The sequence below is a fragment of the Pinus tabuliformis genome, chromosome 7 (assembly GCF_031772625.1).
Source record: "Pinus tabuliformis cultivar Carrire ecotype Pingquan chromosome 7, CPIR1, whole genome shotgun sequence".
In the NCBI taxonomy this organism is placed as follows: Eukaryota; Viridiplantae; Streptophyta; class Pinopsida; order Pinales; family Pinaceae; genus Pinus; species Pinus tabuliformis.
The window spans coordinates 1,804,073,276-1,804,092,328 of NC_142293.1; the positions used below are offsets into that span (position 1 = coordinate 1,804,073,276).

The 19,053-nt window shown below is 37.9% G+C and overlaps 1 protein-coding gene across 2 annotated transcripts in view; it reads right to left on the bottom strand.

The window, feature by feature from the left end:
- Nucleotides 1–2,176: 2,176 nt before the first annotated feature.
- The window catches only part of LOC149255563 (WAT1-related protein At4g19185-like), a 76,196-nt gene continuing 59,319 nt past the window's right edge, over nt 2,177–19,053 (bottom strand). The window contains exons 6-7 of one of the 2 annotated variants that reach the window (XM_089460523.1): nt 4,188–4,403; nt 2,177–2,674 (exon numbers count right to left, since the gene is read on the bottom strand). In XM_089460523.1, coding sequence (XP_089316649.1) covers nt 2,674; nt 4,188–4,403 — 217 coding nt within the window. In that variant the 3' untranslated portion in view covers nt 2,177–2,673. Of the gene's footprint in view, nt 2,675–3,940; nt 4,404–19,053 lie in introns of those variants that run through there. The other variant, XM_089460522.1, reaches the window with a different exon arrangement.

Sequence of the window (19,053 nt, forward strand, 5' to 3'; positions counted from 1 at the left end):
TCGATCTTCCAATCTAGGGCACAAGAGAGAGAGAGAGAGAGAGATGCACAAAAACTTTGTTTTTCCTTCCTTCCTTCTCCTAGACCAAACTCGCACTCCTTTTGCCTTCTTCCTTGACATTGCTCTTTTTCCTAGCTTCAAAGAGATATTGAACTTGCTTGAGTTGATTGTCCTCAAAATGGAATTTGAACTGCTTCATTTATAGCCTTTAGGTGAGGTCAAATAACCTTCCTTGAGGCCGACTTGGTGTGGAGGTAACATAATTCATTTTTTACTCAATACTAAACATTTTTACATGATTCAGAAGCCCAAGAAGGATCTCTTTAAAATTACAATAACTATATTAACTCAGAATAAATCCTAGAAGTCCTCAACGGCGACTTTGACCTAAAACATGATGACCCAGGCATGAAACCTATGCTTTAATAAATCATAATAATAATAATAATAATAATTCTTTTTTTATTCTTTTGACAAGTATATTACATGGTTACTCAAAGACATTAATGAAGACCGAACCTAGTTACATTTTCCAACAACTCAAACTCCTTGTATTTATAGCCCTTTAGTGAGGTCGAATTACTTGACTTGAGGTCGACTTGATCTTCTTGAGGTTGACTTGGTGTGGAGGAGAATCAATTCATTTTTGACTCAAAAATAATTCTTTTTACATGATCCGAAATCCCAAGAAGAGTTTCTTTAAATGTACAATGACTTTAATGACTCGGAATAAATCCTAAAAGTCCTCAATCGAGACTCTGACCTAAAACATGATGACCCGAGCATGAAACTCGTCCTTTAATAAGTCATAGAAATAATAATAAAAATATTTTCTGCATTATTTTGATAAGTACATATCAAATACATTTATAAAGACTAAACCTAGTTACAAATGTCAACACTAGACAATGCAAAGCTCAAAAATGAGAGGATTGTTTTTTACCTGGATTGGATCATTATATTGTTTGTCATCCATCTCGATGCATTCAATGGAAAGAGAAGAGGAATTAGCTCATGGGACCGTTTTTACTGACGGGACCCGGTTTGGCAAAACGGGGTCTGAAACCTTCCATGAGTGTTTTGAAACACCGAACAATATTTTTTGGGGTTAAAACTTTGTCGCTTTAGTGCATCACCTTTTCATGTCGTTCTACACACAAAGTTCTTTCCAACAACGTAAGAAGCATGTCAATCGAAGTTCATATGCAAAAGTTATGAACTCAAAAGTTGACCTTCATGTTTTCACCACCATGGTTCGAGAGGATGTCACGCCAGCGCTCATTAGTCATAGAAAAGGGGCTAGCCACGTGTTTGTGATGTAAGACTAGAAGAGCCTATATTGTAACTCTAATTAAGATTTGATGTAGTCAAACGTAACCACTAGTAGGCTATCGAGTTGTGTTATAACTGGATCACTAGAAGGAAGAGGCATTCCATTCTTCCGAGAATATTTTGTTCCATAGCTGAGCAAAGATAGCCAAAAGGGATAGGAGGTAAAGCACACAGAGAGAATTTGTTCATTGTAGCAGCGCACGGGCCACAAGCCTTACTTCTTTGTACCTGCAGCTATATTTCTAGACAAAGAAAGAGAGGGAAACGGCCTTATATTCCAACTAGGGTTTCCCCCGAAAGGGTTTCCCAGAGCATATTTTGTCTCTTATGTGTGTGTGTGAATTTATTTTGTCGTTCTCTATTTTTTCTACATATTTTTCATTCGCATACATGCACTAATTACAATTAAATATACAAATCTTAAAGTTTAATAAAATTGTAATAATGTAGAATCTCATATTTTTAATATAATATTATGAGATCTATTGTGACGAACTGTCCAATGGAATATCCACAAACAATAAAGTCCAACAAAATACGAAAATAAGCAAAAATGCATTGAATGACAATGCACGATGTGTACAATAGAATACACTATTGTAAGAGATACAACTACAAACAAAATAAACACACTAATGACAGAAGATGAATCACAAATTGGAACTTTAGTCAATGATGTCAATGAAAATAAAGTATCTCGCCCAAGTTATTAGTCTAGAAAAATAGACCAGCACTATCACTAATTACCTAAGCTTTATACCTAAGCATTTTTATATATAGCATGCCAAGCTAATTCGTGAAACCATAGAAACTATGAAAACGTAATGGTACATCTTGCCTTCAATAAATCAGCAGATATTAACAGGCCCCTCCATTTCTCAAGTGTGTCAACCACTAAACTTGTACATTTCCTGGGTGTGTCATGAATGTTGGAGGTTAGGTTAAGCTAGAGTATCATTAGTGTATATATATGCTTGTAAATTGATGAGTATAGAATGTAACATCCGTGAAAAGAAAATACAAATATTATTAGTTAAGAAAATACAAAAATTATTAATTAATAATAAAAAATCGCAAGGGTGCTGAAAGCCTCAGATCAATTTCAGAGAAATTCGTGATTGGAGAGATGTCAGTCATTTAGCATAGCATGGCAAAGTATGTAGTGTTTCAGCCTCCATATTATTGCAACATAAAACTTGTCACTTGGGTGAAACTGCCTCAAATTGCCTCTCACAAGCTTCCTTCCAGCCCCATCTGCACTTTGCCAATTTGTAAAGATCCCCTTGTGACTAAAGCCTTTGGATATGCGTCATAAATTAAATCTAGGCAAATTCTTAGTCCTCTGCGAAGGCCCAAAATAGCACAAGGTTAGACCAAATGCCTTCTGGAAAAGTATATGATGACACTTCAAAAACATTATCTCATGAAAAAAAACATCAAAAAGTACTCAAGTTATGACATGTTTCCTAAACTGTTAAAACCCTTTAAACATAGCCGCTTGATTCCTAAAACTGTTAAAACCCTTTAAACATGGCCCCTTGTTCAGAATGCAGAGATAATGGTGGAAAAGCCAGAAAAGCAATGTGAAATTATTACGTCATTCTTTCTAAATTGTTCAAGATGGGGGTATATACTAATATAATTAATGTTTGTGTATGTAGATAATAGATATAACGGCGGTTGATGGCCATTGGCAAGGAATAGGACCTGCCCTTCGTAATGGATTTGTTTGAGAAAATAAGCTCATGTCAAATTAAGCGAAAAGAAAAAGTAAATAGAACTTAGCATGCATGTTCACCAAAGCAAGGCTATAGGTTACGAAAATTTAAGACAACAATGGAAAGGTTCTAGCTTGAAAATAGCACATGCAGGATAGAGGAATGACAATGCCACCAACAGAATAAGGACAAAAAGCAGTCGACAGTTCAAAAGAAGAACTAATTCAACAGAAATATAAGAAAGCAATGGAAATTTTCAAAATGAAAGGCATGCGAGAGGTAGTCAAGCAGAACACAAAAGTTGGGTATGAATCATACATTCATACAAATATATAACATCGTTTCAAAACCAAAGATCTGTTCCAGGTTCGCTGTGTGGTATGTAAAAGGAAGTATTTTGACCAGTTAGATATTAAAAACGATGTTTTGAAAAGTATTGAAACGGTAAATTTAATACAAGCCAGAAATAAGTTAGGTTTTTGGACTATCATGTACTCCAATATAGTCGTGACAAGGAAATTGACCCACCTAGTACAAACTAATCATCTATATAGTAGAATAACAAAGGAATCAAGATAAGTTCAAACAAAAGTTCACTTCTGGTAACAAAAGCTTTAATGAATCGCGTACAAATTCTCCATTTGAGTGTCCATACGCTAATTCACGTTCTCTTCAAAACGACTTCCGAGAAACACAACTATAAAATAATTACCACCAAAATTCGAAGTCTTCAACCATGCTCTAAAACACACTTAACAAATGTCTATATGCATGATAAAATTAGGTCCTAGATATATCAAGTTAGATATATCAAGTTATGTTCAGATCAAATCAAAGTAGTTTTGTGTCCAAACATCTTAAACTGAAAAATTTAAGAGACAGAAAAACAATTAAAAGAAAAATCTGATTATTTAAAAACGTTGTGTTGCATTTGACATTTTCCAATTTTATTAGCAGCATTCACAACACAACAATAGAGAAATAATGGCATATTAATGATACAACCAACCAAAGGGAAAAAAAGAATTTTCATTAAATCTCATCAAAACCCGAGAAAAAAGGTAGCCGTGAATCAAAATACTATTTCAGACATGACAACAAAGATATCTGGATGCTTAGGGTCTGTATGGCTCTGACCAAGATCGTGAGACTGGCAGACTAGGCCCTGAATAAATTTGATTTCTCTGGTAAGATGACTTCAGTAGAGGATCAACTCCAGAATGATGTAGGTCTTCATCATAGTGACCAGGCGTGGCAGATGTGCGACGAGAAGCTGCTGTATGTCTTTCCCCTTTTTTGCGTGCCCAGGTTACAAGATACAAGCCCCCAATAATACAAGTTCCTCCAATGATACTGCAAGATGCACAAAACACAGCATGGTGTAAACAGTCAACCTCATTGTCTAGGCAACCAGAACACATTTCACTATAAATTACTTGAGCTGACATATTCATTATATCATTAAAAAATATGCAAGCATGGGAGACACAAATAGATAAAATTCATTATATGCAGATAACATCTCAACAATATTTTTCAGCAGGATAAGTCCGTATAAATCATAAATTTACTCAAGTTACAAGGGCAAGATGCAATAAAGTAACCAGCATAGATCAATCTGAACTCTGGATCTACCAAGCACCAAGAGCGATCAAATATCTCAAGATGCAAACTTCTTTCTTTTTTAATACAAAAATTAAGAAAAGGTTTGCACCTCGACATATTTGATTCCTATCATTGCTTGATAGATTTTTAGTCAAGATGGATCTATGTTAGTTCTTAATAACATGATTTATAGTTTATAAATTTCACATCTCTATATATAAAAGTATTCTCATTTTTTATTTTATTAAAACTTTCATTTAATCTCTATCGAATATCCACAAAATATTTATAGGAGTAGAGAGGATAGAGGGTTCAAAATTAATTATAACGTTTCCATTTTTAAATTTAATTAAAAATTAAATTAAAATAAAATATTTATAAAATATTTTGATTGGGAAATGAGTTATGATTTTTGAGGATATGGTATTGATAAACCATGGTATTGTAACAAAACCTATTTACAAGTTAATAATATCCATGGTAAAGTGGGGGTGAATATCCATGGTTAAGAATCTTGTTATATTGTAAGTATTAAGTTTTTATGTGGTTATTAATTAGATTGACATATGGTTATGGAATCATTATTTTAATTTATATGATAAAATAGAGCTACTATTGTCCACAGGGTCTTGGATAGATGGTGATCAGAGGCTCTGTTAAGGCACTTCTTAATGTGAAGTCACTAGTTCAATTCTCTGCCCCGATCGGGGTGATATATTGGACATGTTGAAGATGTAGTCCTGCCAAGCTTACAAAATAAAAAATTATAGCTGCTATTTATATATTATATATTGTAATGTGAAATGTATATTAGGATTTTCTTTTATCTAAAAAATGGTTCCTCATTTTTTTTTGGTCTAACCCACAAGGATTTGAACTTCGAATCTCATTCTTTAACATATTACTTCATAACAAGGCAATCGCCAATTGAGCTATATCCCATGGGAAAAATTGTTCCTAATTTTATTCGTAAAAAAATCACAATATAACAAATTGAATTTTATTATTTTTATTACTTTTACATGGGCAATGAAGTGCAAAGGTGATTTAAAAGGTAAATTCCAGCAAAACAGGTTTGTTAAAGTTGCATAAATAAAATTGGAGGGTAAGACTGGAGCTTAGTGCCTCGTCCCTTGGGTGAATGGGGTCATAACAAATCTCAAATGGTAAGCTGCTTGAAAGATGGTAAAAAGGCACAATAGCTGAAAATACAAGTCCATTGTGCTCCTCTCCTTGCTGGCCTGTATTGCAAAAATTATGCTAGAGTGTTGCATGTGTAGAAAACACCCAATATTTGACAATATTACAGCTATCAAAAACCATGTATGAGAAACACCAATCCATGAATAGATAAAAAAAATGTATTCATAAGCAAAGTTCATAAAAGAAAATGTATTCATAAGCAAATTTTTAATGATAACATGAAATATGAGAAAAGTACACCACCTTCTAACTCCTGAAATATATGTCTAGCAGTTTCAACAAAGGGAAAAACAATTAAAAATATACAAAAATCCTCACCCACAAAAAATAGTTGGTTGTCCAAGGACATCCAAAAGATGTGTCACTAAGCATCAGGGGAGAGAACCCTCTCAAATCCAACAATGTCCAAGTAAGAGAGGGAGCTGTTATTTAAATAGTGCCTCTAGCTCAACCTCTTACCATAAATAATAATAATAATAATAATAATATTTCCATTATTCTAAAAAGTGTTGGTGTGAGAATTTCTAACACGAAATTCTACTACAGTGACTGATTTATTTCTCCTACTTATTTTCCACAATAAGTTATTTACAAAACCCTTCAGTAAATATTAAAATAAATTCTATTGTAGTTATCACATAATAGCATAGAGAAAAATAATAGTGATATACAAGCACAAGAATCAATCACATCAACACAATTATTTTTGGACAATTGTCCCTGGAAAAACCCAATGCAGGAAAACCGGTGCAACAGATGAGGGTTTATTTATTAATCTTCAGCAACAATCTCTTTACAAAGAAAGATTCTACAGAATACTGAGACACTTCTAAGAAAAACACCTGAGACAATTTTTCTCCTCCTCCTAGAGAAGTTCTGACACCCTGGAGACCCTCTACCCTCCTCTGTGTCACTTCTGCACCACTTTTGCATCAGCCTACATGAGCACTGCGTCTCCTAGCTGCGTTGTCTCACTGATCTTCCCTCTGTGTTGTCTCTCACCTCTTCCTCAATCTTTAACTGATGTTGATACCCTCCTCTTCCTTCACCCTACTACTCTTCCTCTTAAATCGAACTTCTTCTCCTTGAGAATCAATTTTCCTCGGGTTACTGAGTATTTGCCCAGTGTGTCTCCAAAAAAACTCTCAAGAATCTTATACTTTTCCTGTTGATGAATCAACGGTCGAGACTCCAGATTAAATCCCTAATCAACGGCTAAGATTAAAATAGACTTGATCCTCGTCTGTTAGAAGCTTCTCACCCATATCTTTATTAATACCCATTAATATTATTATTTTCCTAAGTTTAGACTTAGGAACCCCATTAAAAATATTAATTATTTTAATAACTTATCATCCGGGTGGAATTTCTCCAAACAATTTCTGGGTCTTGAAGATCTCATGTATTCTAGCCCCTCCACAAAATTTTAGAGCTAGATCACATTCGATGCTACCCAAAATCAACACTCCCTCTTAGCGAGGAATGTACTCTAGCAATGCTTCCCAATAGAGGCATCACATTGATCCATGACATCGGTCCTCTGCATTGTTGATGCTCAGTTTGTTGCCCCTCATCTATTGCGTTGTTGCACCCTGTACTGCTACCCATGACACTGCAACTGTCACTGCAACATCTGTACTGCAGCTCCCTCTGAATATGCTACATCATGTTGCCCATAGCACTACCACTGCTAACTATTGCACTGCAACTCCCTATACTATCTGCTTCTGCTACTGAAACGGATTCTTAATCATCCCCATCTTCTCCCTGAAATAAATAAACTTTGTTCTTCTTAAAGCCTTAGTGAGAATGTCTGCCACCTGTTCTCCTGTCGGGGTGTACCTCAATTGTACAGCCCCTCGTTGGACACAGTCTCTAATAAAGTGACACCTGATGTCAATGTGCTTCGACCAATCATGAAAAACTGGATTCTTAGAGAGCTTGATGCAACTCTGATTATCACACAAAATATTGGTCGCTTCCATCCTTCTCTTGAATAGATTCACAAGCAATTTCCTAAGCCATATGGCTTCACACGAAGTTGTGCTAGCTGCCATATATTCAGCTTCAACTGAGCTCAGAGCTACGGATTTCTATTTCCTACTACACCAGGAGGTCATTCCCGATCCAATGTTGAAACAATACCCAGTGGTACTTTTCCGATCTACTGAACTTCCAGCCCAATCTGCGTCAGTGAACCCACTCAGCCTGATGTCATTGCCTTGGGTGTACATTAGTCCATGCTCGACTATTCCTTGTATATATCTAAGAACATGCTTGGCTGCTGCCCAGTGCGCCCTCTTTGGTTCCACCATGAACTGACTGAGGGTGTTGACAGCATAACAAATGTCTGGCCTAGTAACATCAAGGACCCTATGCGCTGCTTGTACAAGGTGGGATTGACTTCTTTATCTTTGGATGCATCAATCTTCTTCCAGTTGGTAATCATTGGAGTAGCCACAGGTCTACAGTCCTGCATTCTGAACCTTTTCAAAATATTTGTAGCGTATCTCCCTTGTCCAAGGAAAATCCCACCCTTCCGCTGCCAAACTTCCAACCCCAAGAAATAATGCATTCGTCCCAAATCCTTCATGTCAAATTCTGTAGCTAGATTTTCCTTGCAATCTTTGATGAGCCTACATGAGCCTAGATGAAAAATATCATCCACATATAATAGCAGGATTAGAGGCTCATTCTCTACAACTAGATAGTAGAGGTTAGGATCTGTGTCACTCTTAACGAATCCCATCTTTTACAAGTAACCATCAATTCGACCATACCATGCTCTAGGTGCCTATTTAAGCCCATACAAGGCTTTCTTCAACTTGCATACATGAGATTTCTTCTCATGTGTCTCAAAACCCTCTAGTTGTTCAATGTATACTTCTTCTTCTATCACCCCGTTCAAGAACGTCGTCTTGACATCCATCTGGTGAATCTCCCACCCCATATGTGCTGCAAGGGATATCATGGATCTAATAGAAGTATACCTGGTTACTGGGGCGAAGGTTTCTTCATAGTTTATCCCTTCCTTCTAAGCATACCCCTTAGCCACAAGCCTATCTTCGTATTTTTCCACACCGCCATCTCCAGCGTATTTGACTTCGTAGATCCATCTCAAACCTACAACTAACCTGTCCTGAGGCCTAGGTACCACTTCCCAGACATCTTTGACCATTATAGAACTGTATTCCTCCACCATAGCATCTACCCATACTTGACGTTGAACGGCCTCTTGAAAACTAGAGGGTTCTCCAACCTGAGCTACCAAGGCTTGGTATCTGTCTGGTTATCTATGCTCCCTTTTCTCGTTCGTGGGCACACCGACGAAATCCTTTGCATCTCGTAGTATTTGTCGAAGTTCCCGGCTCGTTCTTCCACTGGTAGTGGGTATATCTATCTGCTTCTCTTCCTGAGACTCCACTTGTTGTGATACCTCTGGAGTTTTGCTTTTAGGAGAAACATTGGTGCTAGTTTCTGCTGGTCGAAGTGGTTGGACCAATAGATCATCCTTTGACTGCTCTTCAGAAGGCATTTCTCGGGATTTCCTGAACGATTTCTCCTCCATGAACTTTACATCCCATCGAATTACGATCTTCATATTCCCCGGAAGATAGACTCTATATGCCTTAGCATTCTCGCTATATCCTACAAGATATCCTTTCTCCGTAATCTGATCCAATTTCTTCCTCTTTTCTTCAGGTATATGGCAGTATGCCAAACTCCCAAATACCCTAAAATGACTCACCTCTGGCATCTTACTGGTGAAGACACTCTCCGGAGTAATCTTACCTAATGCCCTGTGAGGAGTCCTGTTATGGACATAAATAGTCATGTTGCATGCTTCTGCCCATAGAAGCTTGGGAATATCCTAATCATATAACATCGCTTTGGCTGCTTCAACAATAGTATTGTTCTTCCTTTCTGCTAATCCATTCTGATCTGGATTATAGGGAGTTGTCCACTCCCTTTTGATGCCTTCGCTTGCGCAAAAATCAGTAAAGTCCTTGTCGATGTATTCTCCACCATTATTTGATGACAATATATTTATCCTCTTTCCTGTCAGATTCTCAACTAGAGCCTTGAACTCTTTGAATCGACCAAAAACCTCATCCTTGGTTTTTGGAAAGTAGATCCAAGTCTTTCTGGGATGGCCATCAATGAAGGCAACGAAGTATTCTACACCCTCTGCATACATCATCTCATTTGGTACTCAACTCTAGAACTCCTATTACTGTTCTTCCGAGAATTCTTAGAGCCCCATGGTGTAAGTGTCACATCCTCCTGTGTCATAGTTCATTCAAATCTTTTTCCCCACTGCTGCCTATCAGTGCCATTGGAGATTCTAGTTGTAATTTATGCAGCTTGTTATTTCTGACTCCAATCTGGGCCTTCTTTTTCCAACTTTATTGTTTGACATATACTTTCTCCTTCATGAAGAAAACATCATAACCCTTGTTTTGAAGTTGAGATACAGAGAGAAAGTTCATCCCCAATACTGGCACATGCAGCACATTGGTTGCTCGAAGTCGATCCCCTACTTCTGTTTGAAAGACTACAGTACCTCTTCCTACGAGGGTACATTTTGACTTATTTCCCATGGTGATTTGGAAGTTCATCCTTTCTTCTTGATAATTTGAAAAACATTCTCGTATTCTTGTCATGTGCCAGGAAGCTCCATTATCTATATACCAAACCTCAGAGGAGGTAGAACTCGCTAAGCAAGCGACTTCTTCTTCCAGTCTGGAAGCTAACATAGAATAATCATGATCCATGTTCTTTGTGCTCTCTTCTTTCTCTGGAGATCTGCGTGAGTCCTTCTGAGTTGATGCCCCGGCATCATGCTCCTAACTCATAGCAGATTCTTTAATCCTGTTGCCCGATCTCTGCTCTGAAACCATGTGAAAAATTCTAACATGAAATTCTATTGCAATAACTGATTATTTCTCCTACTTATTTTCCACAATAAGTTATTTGCAAAACCCTTTAGTAAATATTAAAATAAATTCTACTGCATTTATCACATAATAGCATAGAGAAAAATAACAGTGATATACATCAACACAGTTATTTTTGGACAACTGTCCCCGGAAAAACCCAATGCAGGAAAACTGGTGCAACAGATGAGGGTTTATTTATTATTCTTCAGCAACAATCTCTTTACAAAGAAAGATTCTACATAATACTAAGACACTTCTGAGAAAAACACCTGAGACAATTTTTCTCCTGCTCTTGGAGAAGTTCTGACACCCTAGAGACCCTCTACCCTCCTCTGCGTCACTTCTGCGTCAGCCTACATGAGGACTGTGTCTCCTAGCTGCATTGTCTCACTGATCTTCCCTCTGCGATGTCTCTCAGATGCTCTGTGTCACCTCTTCCTCAATCTCTAATTGATGCTGATACCCTCCTCTTCCTTCACCCTGCTACTCTCCCTCTGAAATCGAACTTCTTCTCCTTGAGAATCGATTTCCCTCGGGTTACTGAGTATTTGCCCGGTGTGTCTCCAAATGACTCTCAAGTCTTCTCTTATACATTTTTGTTGATGAATCAACGGCCGAGATTAAGTCCCCAATCAACGGCTAAAAGATTAAAACAGACCTAATCCTTGTCTCTTAGAAGCTTTTCACCCATATCTTTATTAATACCCATTAATATTTTTATTTTCCTAAGTTTAGACTTAGGAACCCATTAAAAATATTAATTATTTTAATAACTCATCATTCGGGTGGAATTTCTCCAAACAATTCTGGGACTTGGATATCTCATGTATTCTAGCCCCTGCACAAAATTTCAGAACTAGATCACATCCGATGCTACCCAAAATCAACAGTTGGAAGTGTACAACTCCTCCATGTCGCAATTGCTCCATAATGCGTATAAATAAATAAACAAAAAAAAAAAAAAAAATTGATTGCAAATCGCATCACAGAAGAAGCAGCTAATAAGAATCATTGGCATTGTTGTTGACCAGTAATACAAGATCATCAACAACAATGCCAACTCTTCTTGCTCAAAGGAATAAATTCTAGCTCAGCAACATAATCTGTTAGGCAAATGCTCCATAACTAATTGTCTCAACATATACATGTCTCTGTCAAAAAGCAGCATCATACACAACTAACAAACCTTTAGCAGCTGAATACAACCATCAATGTCAAATCTAGGCTCATACAAATACTGGCATCAAATAACACAATCTCTGCTCAGTATAAATAACCCTGCTATATACAACCCTTGTCCCAATAACTTTTCTTAGGATATTCTCTTTCAGACCCTGGTATTTTTTCTGCAATGTAAACCTCTGCTCACAAATCAACGTATACATGAAAGTCACAGGATCTCTGCTCAATAAGCCATCAAACCCTAACTTCCCATACTGACATCAATAGCTACTGCACTGCACTTTGTAGCCAAGCCTCCTAGCAGTAATATTCTGTTCATAACAACAAGCCTTATGCAAATATATCAAACCCTGGCCAGCAAAAAAATGCTCTCAACAAGACATTCTTTGGATAGCAGCATTGTAAACCTTGGGCAGCAAACTATGCTGTAAATCCTTTCGTTGCTTTTGATAATGATGAGGTTGTTGTGCTAAGTAGTTCAATGCTACACTTTCACTGTCATACCCTGGCAGCATCAATTTGTTCTTAACAATGTATTCTTTTATAAACTCAGATCAGCAACCTATAAGGCAACCCTGAAGTTTCTACTCCTAATTAGCAACAAACCTGTACAACAACTCAAACAGAAACCCTAGCAGCAATATAATACAAATCTGGTCAATTGTAATTGCAACATATATCGATCAACCAACCAATCTGATCTGAATCTACTGCTCAGGCAATACTCAATTCTCAACAACTTACTCACACACATGGTATCAAGCCAAACCCTAGCTCTAGCGACCAACTTTCATATTCTTTCTGCACAAAGATCAAACCCTAGCTGTACTGATTACTGACTTACCAATAGCAATAATATTCTTAAAAACAAGTACCCTTACAATAATGCCTTCACATGTATATCAAAAAACTGCTAAACCCTAATTGGTATGCAACTACAAAGGAAGCTTCATTAGGTTAACCAAGATATTCTTGCAGCTCCACTGGAATAATCAACATACTTATTCATCATTACAAGCCCTTGATATTGTAACGCACATTTGGTAAGCACAAGAATCTCTCACACCACATAGAAGCCAGTTTACAATTCACTTTGAATAATAAATGGCTCAGCAAGTAGCCAGCACTTTGCCATAGCAAAACTTAACACCTTCAATCACCAATAGTTCTCTGCAACACACATCCTCAGCATATGACAAACAATATTACCTGCAGCAATATGCACAGGTTCATCATAGCTAGATTTTCTGGATGTATGCACTGGTTTCTCCTGTCTCAAATCACTCCAACCAAATGCACAGGACCTTCACTTGTCACTATATGTGCACAAACTCTGGTCTATGCTCCATACATTCACATAATGCACTCAAGATACTCTGCTATATATAGATACTATGCTCGTATTCTTCCATGCGCACATATGATGTTTGATTAATTTTACATAGTGCAGACTTACCATATTGTCAACCTTCAACAACAAAATGCTCGCTCAACACATTGGTATATTAAGCCATTTCATTGCACGCTACACAGATGAACCTTTGTCACCACAATTACGCATTCTGTAATATATTAAAATAATACACCACATCTGCTCCTGCACACTCTACAGGTAACACTCTTATCAAAATGACTGTGTACCAACCAGGTTCAGAACTTCATCAATCTTGACCCATATGCTTTTCGATAAGATGTGATTGCACATGCTTCACTCCAGATCATTGAAGATCGAATTATGAAAATGAATCTGAGTTCGATTCTTAGGGAACAATGCTCAGCCTTCACTGTAAACAAGGCAACTCCACCTTCATTACTGTAGGCAAGTCTTAGACCTTTGACTTCATGGTGATTGAGCCTTGAACCAGAAATAGAACTTTATGATTCTCAATTGCTTGCACAAGCTTGTTTACGGGCTCAAAATTGCATGGTCATATAGAAGCGTTCTAGGAAGAATATCCTTCTCTCAAGCATAGCTGTGCATTTGATCGTTCAATCTCTGAATAAGACACAATAGATCGGCCTCAGAAGGTCTGAAATTTCCTGCCTTAGGATTAGCCTGCATTTGCCTCAGACCAATCAAAAATACCTCAGAGAATGTGATGCATCCCAGCAAAGAACCCAAAAAGAAAAAAAATTGAAGTGCCTAGAACTGTCTCCAAAAACGGCCTGCTCCTTGGTTACTCGTGACTACACCAGGGCTCTGAATTTCACATGACTATTTCAGACTAAGTTGCACTGAAACGGATACGGGAACAAATAAGGATATGGGGTTTGAAACAGGTACAGGAACAGATACAGATACAGGGTTGAAACAGATACGACAAATTTTCAAAAATTTGGATACAATATGGCAGGAAACGGCACACACACATATATATAACAAAATGAGAATTTCATACTACCATTCATCTTTTAGAATCTAGATTATATCTAAAAATACATAATCAATTATCATTGATTATCATCATCAATTCAGCATAAACATTGTTAATGATGAATGTAAAACATGGCATCGAAAGACATGTACCTTTTGTGGATTACATAACCATACATTTTCTAAGTGTTGAAAAAGAATAGCAGCACAAAAAAGGATTAGGCATGAAATACCCTCTCAACAACAAGCAAAGAAGAAGGTAAAGCAGATCTGGAGGAAGAAGACGTATCGTAATCATTGTGACAGAGGTGGCCATCAAAGAGCCACATGTTGGAAGCTCCATCCAGAGCAGTGCCTTAAAGACAAAGCGGCAATGCATGAACTAGGTGAAACAATTGTTCGACAAAAAAAGCCACCACAGGGGAATGACCCATTCACATCAGTAAGTGAAAAATGGTTACTAGATATGTTAGCTTGTCGTGGCCGTGCTTTTGTAAATCATTTCTTGCATTTTAAAATGTAAAAGTGATGATGTGTTTTCCATCACTTGTTAAGCAACAATGATGTCTAGTCTTATTTTGTGTTGCATTTTACACTCTGAAAGTGATGTTGTGTTTCCATCACTTGTCAAAACAAAAATAGTGTTTGGCCTTATTTTTGTAAATCATGTGTTGTAAATCATGAGTTGTGTTTTCCATCACTTGTTGAAGCAACAATGATATGTTGGCCTTGTTTTTGGTAGCTGGAGTATTGTTTCCATCGTAATGTAAACTTGACCACCAAGAATGTGTTATAAACTCGTGGCAAGTATGGGATGCTTGGGTCATTAGTTGTTCATGTAAGTCAAACATGTAATTTTCAAAACAATGTACTACAGGTTTGCAAAGGTGGCAGGTGTCCGCTCATCGCTTATGTGGCTCCGAAGGACAAAGGTGAAGGACAAGGAAGGGTGACATATCAGATACTTGTCAGTGTAGACAAGGTACAGAGAAGTTGCAGATTATTTTTCATGATTTTGGAGAACCAAAAGCTCCTCAGTGGGGAGGATTGATCCAGGTGGCTCCAGACACAGGCAGAAGTCCCGAGGACTCAAAAAGGATCAAAATTCAAAGTGGTCAGATTGCTCACAAACTGGCGCCAAATCGAAGTGCTCGTCACCCTAATTCCAACGGTGCGAATGGCACTCAAATCCGAGCTCATATGAGGGAGAAAGAGCCAGTCAAAATTTTGGTCAAAGTTGCCATGTGGGCCAAGTTTAATGGTCCTACAAATTGATTGAGACTCGGTGCATAGAATGCGGCCACTGGGCGGGCGAAATTGTTGCCTCTTTAAAACGCCCATTGACCCTTAAATTCGGAAAATTCAAAAATATTCATTATGGTTATAAAAAAATCAAAAAATATATATAATTAGGTGGTAAGCCATGACCCCCACCACCTCCATCAGACCCAAACGACAAATATATTTATAAAAACAAATTTTTATTTTAATATGGGTCGGCGGCCATGACCCCGTCGGGCCCCCAACCACCGTAACAGTATATTGTTTGTTGCATTAAAATCAAATGGGGTGGGCGAGCCACCTCTGGTGGACCCGGCCCACACCCCCACCAAAACACAAGGTATATAAATATGGGTCGGCGGGAATCGAACCCGCCCGGCCACGTGGCCGGCCCGCTCCATGGGCTGCCCAACCCAAAACATCAATACAACAAAAACACCGCATGGTAATATATGTAACAGTCACACCTCCACGTAAGACAAAACACCAACAACACACCATTACAAATCACATGCATAAAAAGGTTAACGCGTATATTTGGAGGGGTTGGGATTTGATCCCCTGAGCTCCATGCCTCAAGTTTTCCACCTAACCGCCATGCCATGGGTGGCGTCTTTGTAAAGTCCGCCACCCCACCACCATATAATCCCTTGAATTCATGTGCACGGGAGGTGTGGAGAACGCATGGAACAGAACGGAACAAAGGCTGAATGGAACTGCACAGAATGGTGGAACCGTGAGCCAGGCCAGAGGTGGAACCATGAAACAGTTCCAGGAGGTAAAATAATGGCACGTTTTTCGAGACAAAATTTTTACAGAGAATCTTAAAGATTCCATGAGGTAAAAATTCATGTTATCAGAATGTAATCAAGTTTACAGTCAAATTTCTCAGATTTTCACAGGGAACGCTATGGCGAGGTCGGATTCACCTTTTGAGCAGCAAATTTGCAAATTCCCAGCAAAGGAGAATCTTCAAGAATCTTGATGGAATCTTCCAAATTCCTTGGAGGTTGAAATTCGCCAGTGTCAGAATGCAGCCAACTTCATACTCATTTTTCTCAGAATTTTGCAAGGAACCCGATGGCACATACAGAATTTTGATCTAAGCAGCAGATCTTCAGATGACCCGGAGGAGGGAATCTTTAAGGAATCTAGGGGGAATGTAAAAGATTCTTGTAGCCCCAGATTTTCACTTTATCATAATTCAGAAATTTGACAATCAATTTTACACTATTCGATGTCACGAATCTGATGGTGTAATCAGATTTTCCATTTGATCATTATTTTCGGCCACTTTTAAGAGTGGAGTGTAGGTGTCAGCATTCACGATGCCACGAGATTGATGGTACAGCCAGATCCAGCGGTTTATAATCCTCTTCTTCAGATAACTCCTTGATGTGAGGTATATGCAGTGTGATCATGTACTTCTTTGTCTCTTTGCTTGAGATGCATTGTGATGTATAGATCCTTGTTTGGTCTTGATGTGAGATCTTGTTTTGTTCTTGATGTGAGATGTACTTATTGTCGTGTTTGATTTAGATCCCTTTGTCATGTTGACGGGATACTCATGTTGCCGCCATGTATGTTGGAATTGAGATCCCTTTGATACCATGTTGGCGGGATGATCATTGTTAACATACGTGAAATTTTTTCATGCTGACAGGAGTCCTTTTTTGAATGAGAGTTCCTGCAGCGGAACGTCTCTTGGAGCCACTCCTGCGTGAGGGCATATTCCTTGTATGATAGAGAAAACACATGCATGTACATCATCACTCTTTCCAACACGTAATGCAGTGGCCTACACCATCTTGACAACGGGCCCGGAGACGTAGTCCCTCCTGGACGAACTCCATCATCAACATCTTGTGTTTTATGTTGTTGATTCTTGTCATGTTCCCTCTTCTTTATAGCGTGCATATATGTTCCTTTATGCTCTTTTAAATACAATTCTAATCACATCACGAAAGAAAAAGATCTTGGTTAAATCTGGGAGTTGAGTTAACTCAGATCACCGACGAATTTTGCCTTTGGAAAATTTAAATTTACCTAGGACCTAGAATTAATTAAATTTATGGCTTAGGATTTTAATTAATTTTTTGGCAGAAAAATTAATTAATTAACCTATGAGGGGATAAATTATTTTTCCAACCCTTAATACACTTTACATCATAATTTTCATATTTTTTACATCTCAAGGGGGAAAACCCATCTGTAATAGACCCTCACAGACTACCCATTTCTGCGACACAAATATAATCCAGCATAACAAGCAATTTGTAATTAAATAACCTAATCAAATAGTTAGGATTATTCCCAAATCACTTTTACATAAACTCGGTCTATAACACTAGGACTCGCCTAAGATCCCAGTGACAGTACATTCCGGCTTTGGGGTAAGACTGAAGGAAAACTCTGCCGACCATCCGAGAATGGATCGGTGAGACAAAAAAACCTCCCAGAATGTAGGTCGTCACCAAAAAATTAGGTTTACCGAGGAAATTACACACATGACACAGATCTACTGAGATTATTTACATCATATATATGCATAATGGGTTTACATTATAACATGAAGATCAGACTAATGATGATAGCTGGATGGCACCGACACATCGATCAAGCGCTATCCCTTTTGTGAAAAAATGGGGTGTACTGCTATGGGTCGTTGACACGTAGTGGTCAACATCTAGCTCTACTTAGGGACACGTTGCTGCAACAGAGGAATGTGAGAATACAAAATCTGCATCCACGCAACACACAATATAACATAAGTAGCGTCCATCCAAAAATCATCATATAACATTAAGCACATGAAAGATATAAGGTCTTCATTTATTAACTAGTCTAACAACATGAAAAACATAAATCTAACTACAAAATGAAATACTGAAATAACAGGGCATAAGGTTAGAAATGCAATACAAAGATGCCCCATGGCATCAGATGTGTTCAATATAGTGCATACTGAGCATTTGCCTGCTTTCAGGCAAATCTGTCTGTTGTTTCTCAGATGTGCCATGTCCAATCCTACACACGGTAGGATTTTTTCCTATCCGAAAATCAAGCTGCTCACGGCCATCTGATGCATCAAATCGCTTTCTCATTCTCTTTCTCTTGCGTTTTTTCTTTGTGGCAGGCTGTATCACTGATGATGTGGAACATTCTGCTTCAAAACTCTTAGATGAAGTATGTAGGATATGCATGACATGTCTTTCTTCATTCTGCATCTGATTCTTATCAATTTCTGTTTTATCCGGGTCACCTTCAATTAGCCACTTTTCAATGGAACAAATGACCTCCTCATAATAAGATGGAGCTTGCTGCAGCAGACAAGGAGGCTTATGATCTGTTGATGTTTCCTTGTTTCTTTCATCTTCTGACTGATGCTGAAATTTCTGTACCTGTACTGTTATGGCCT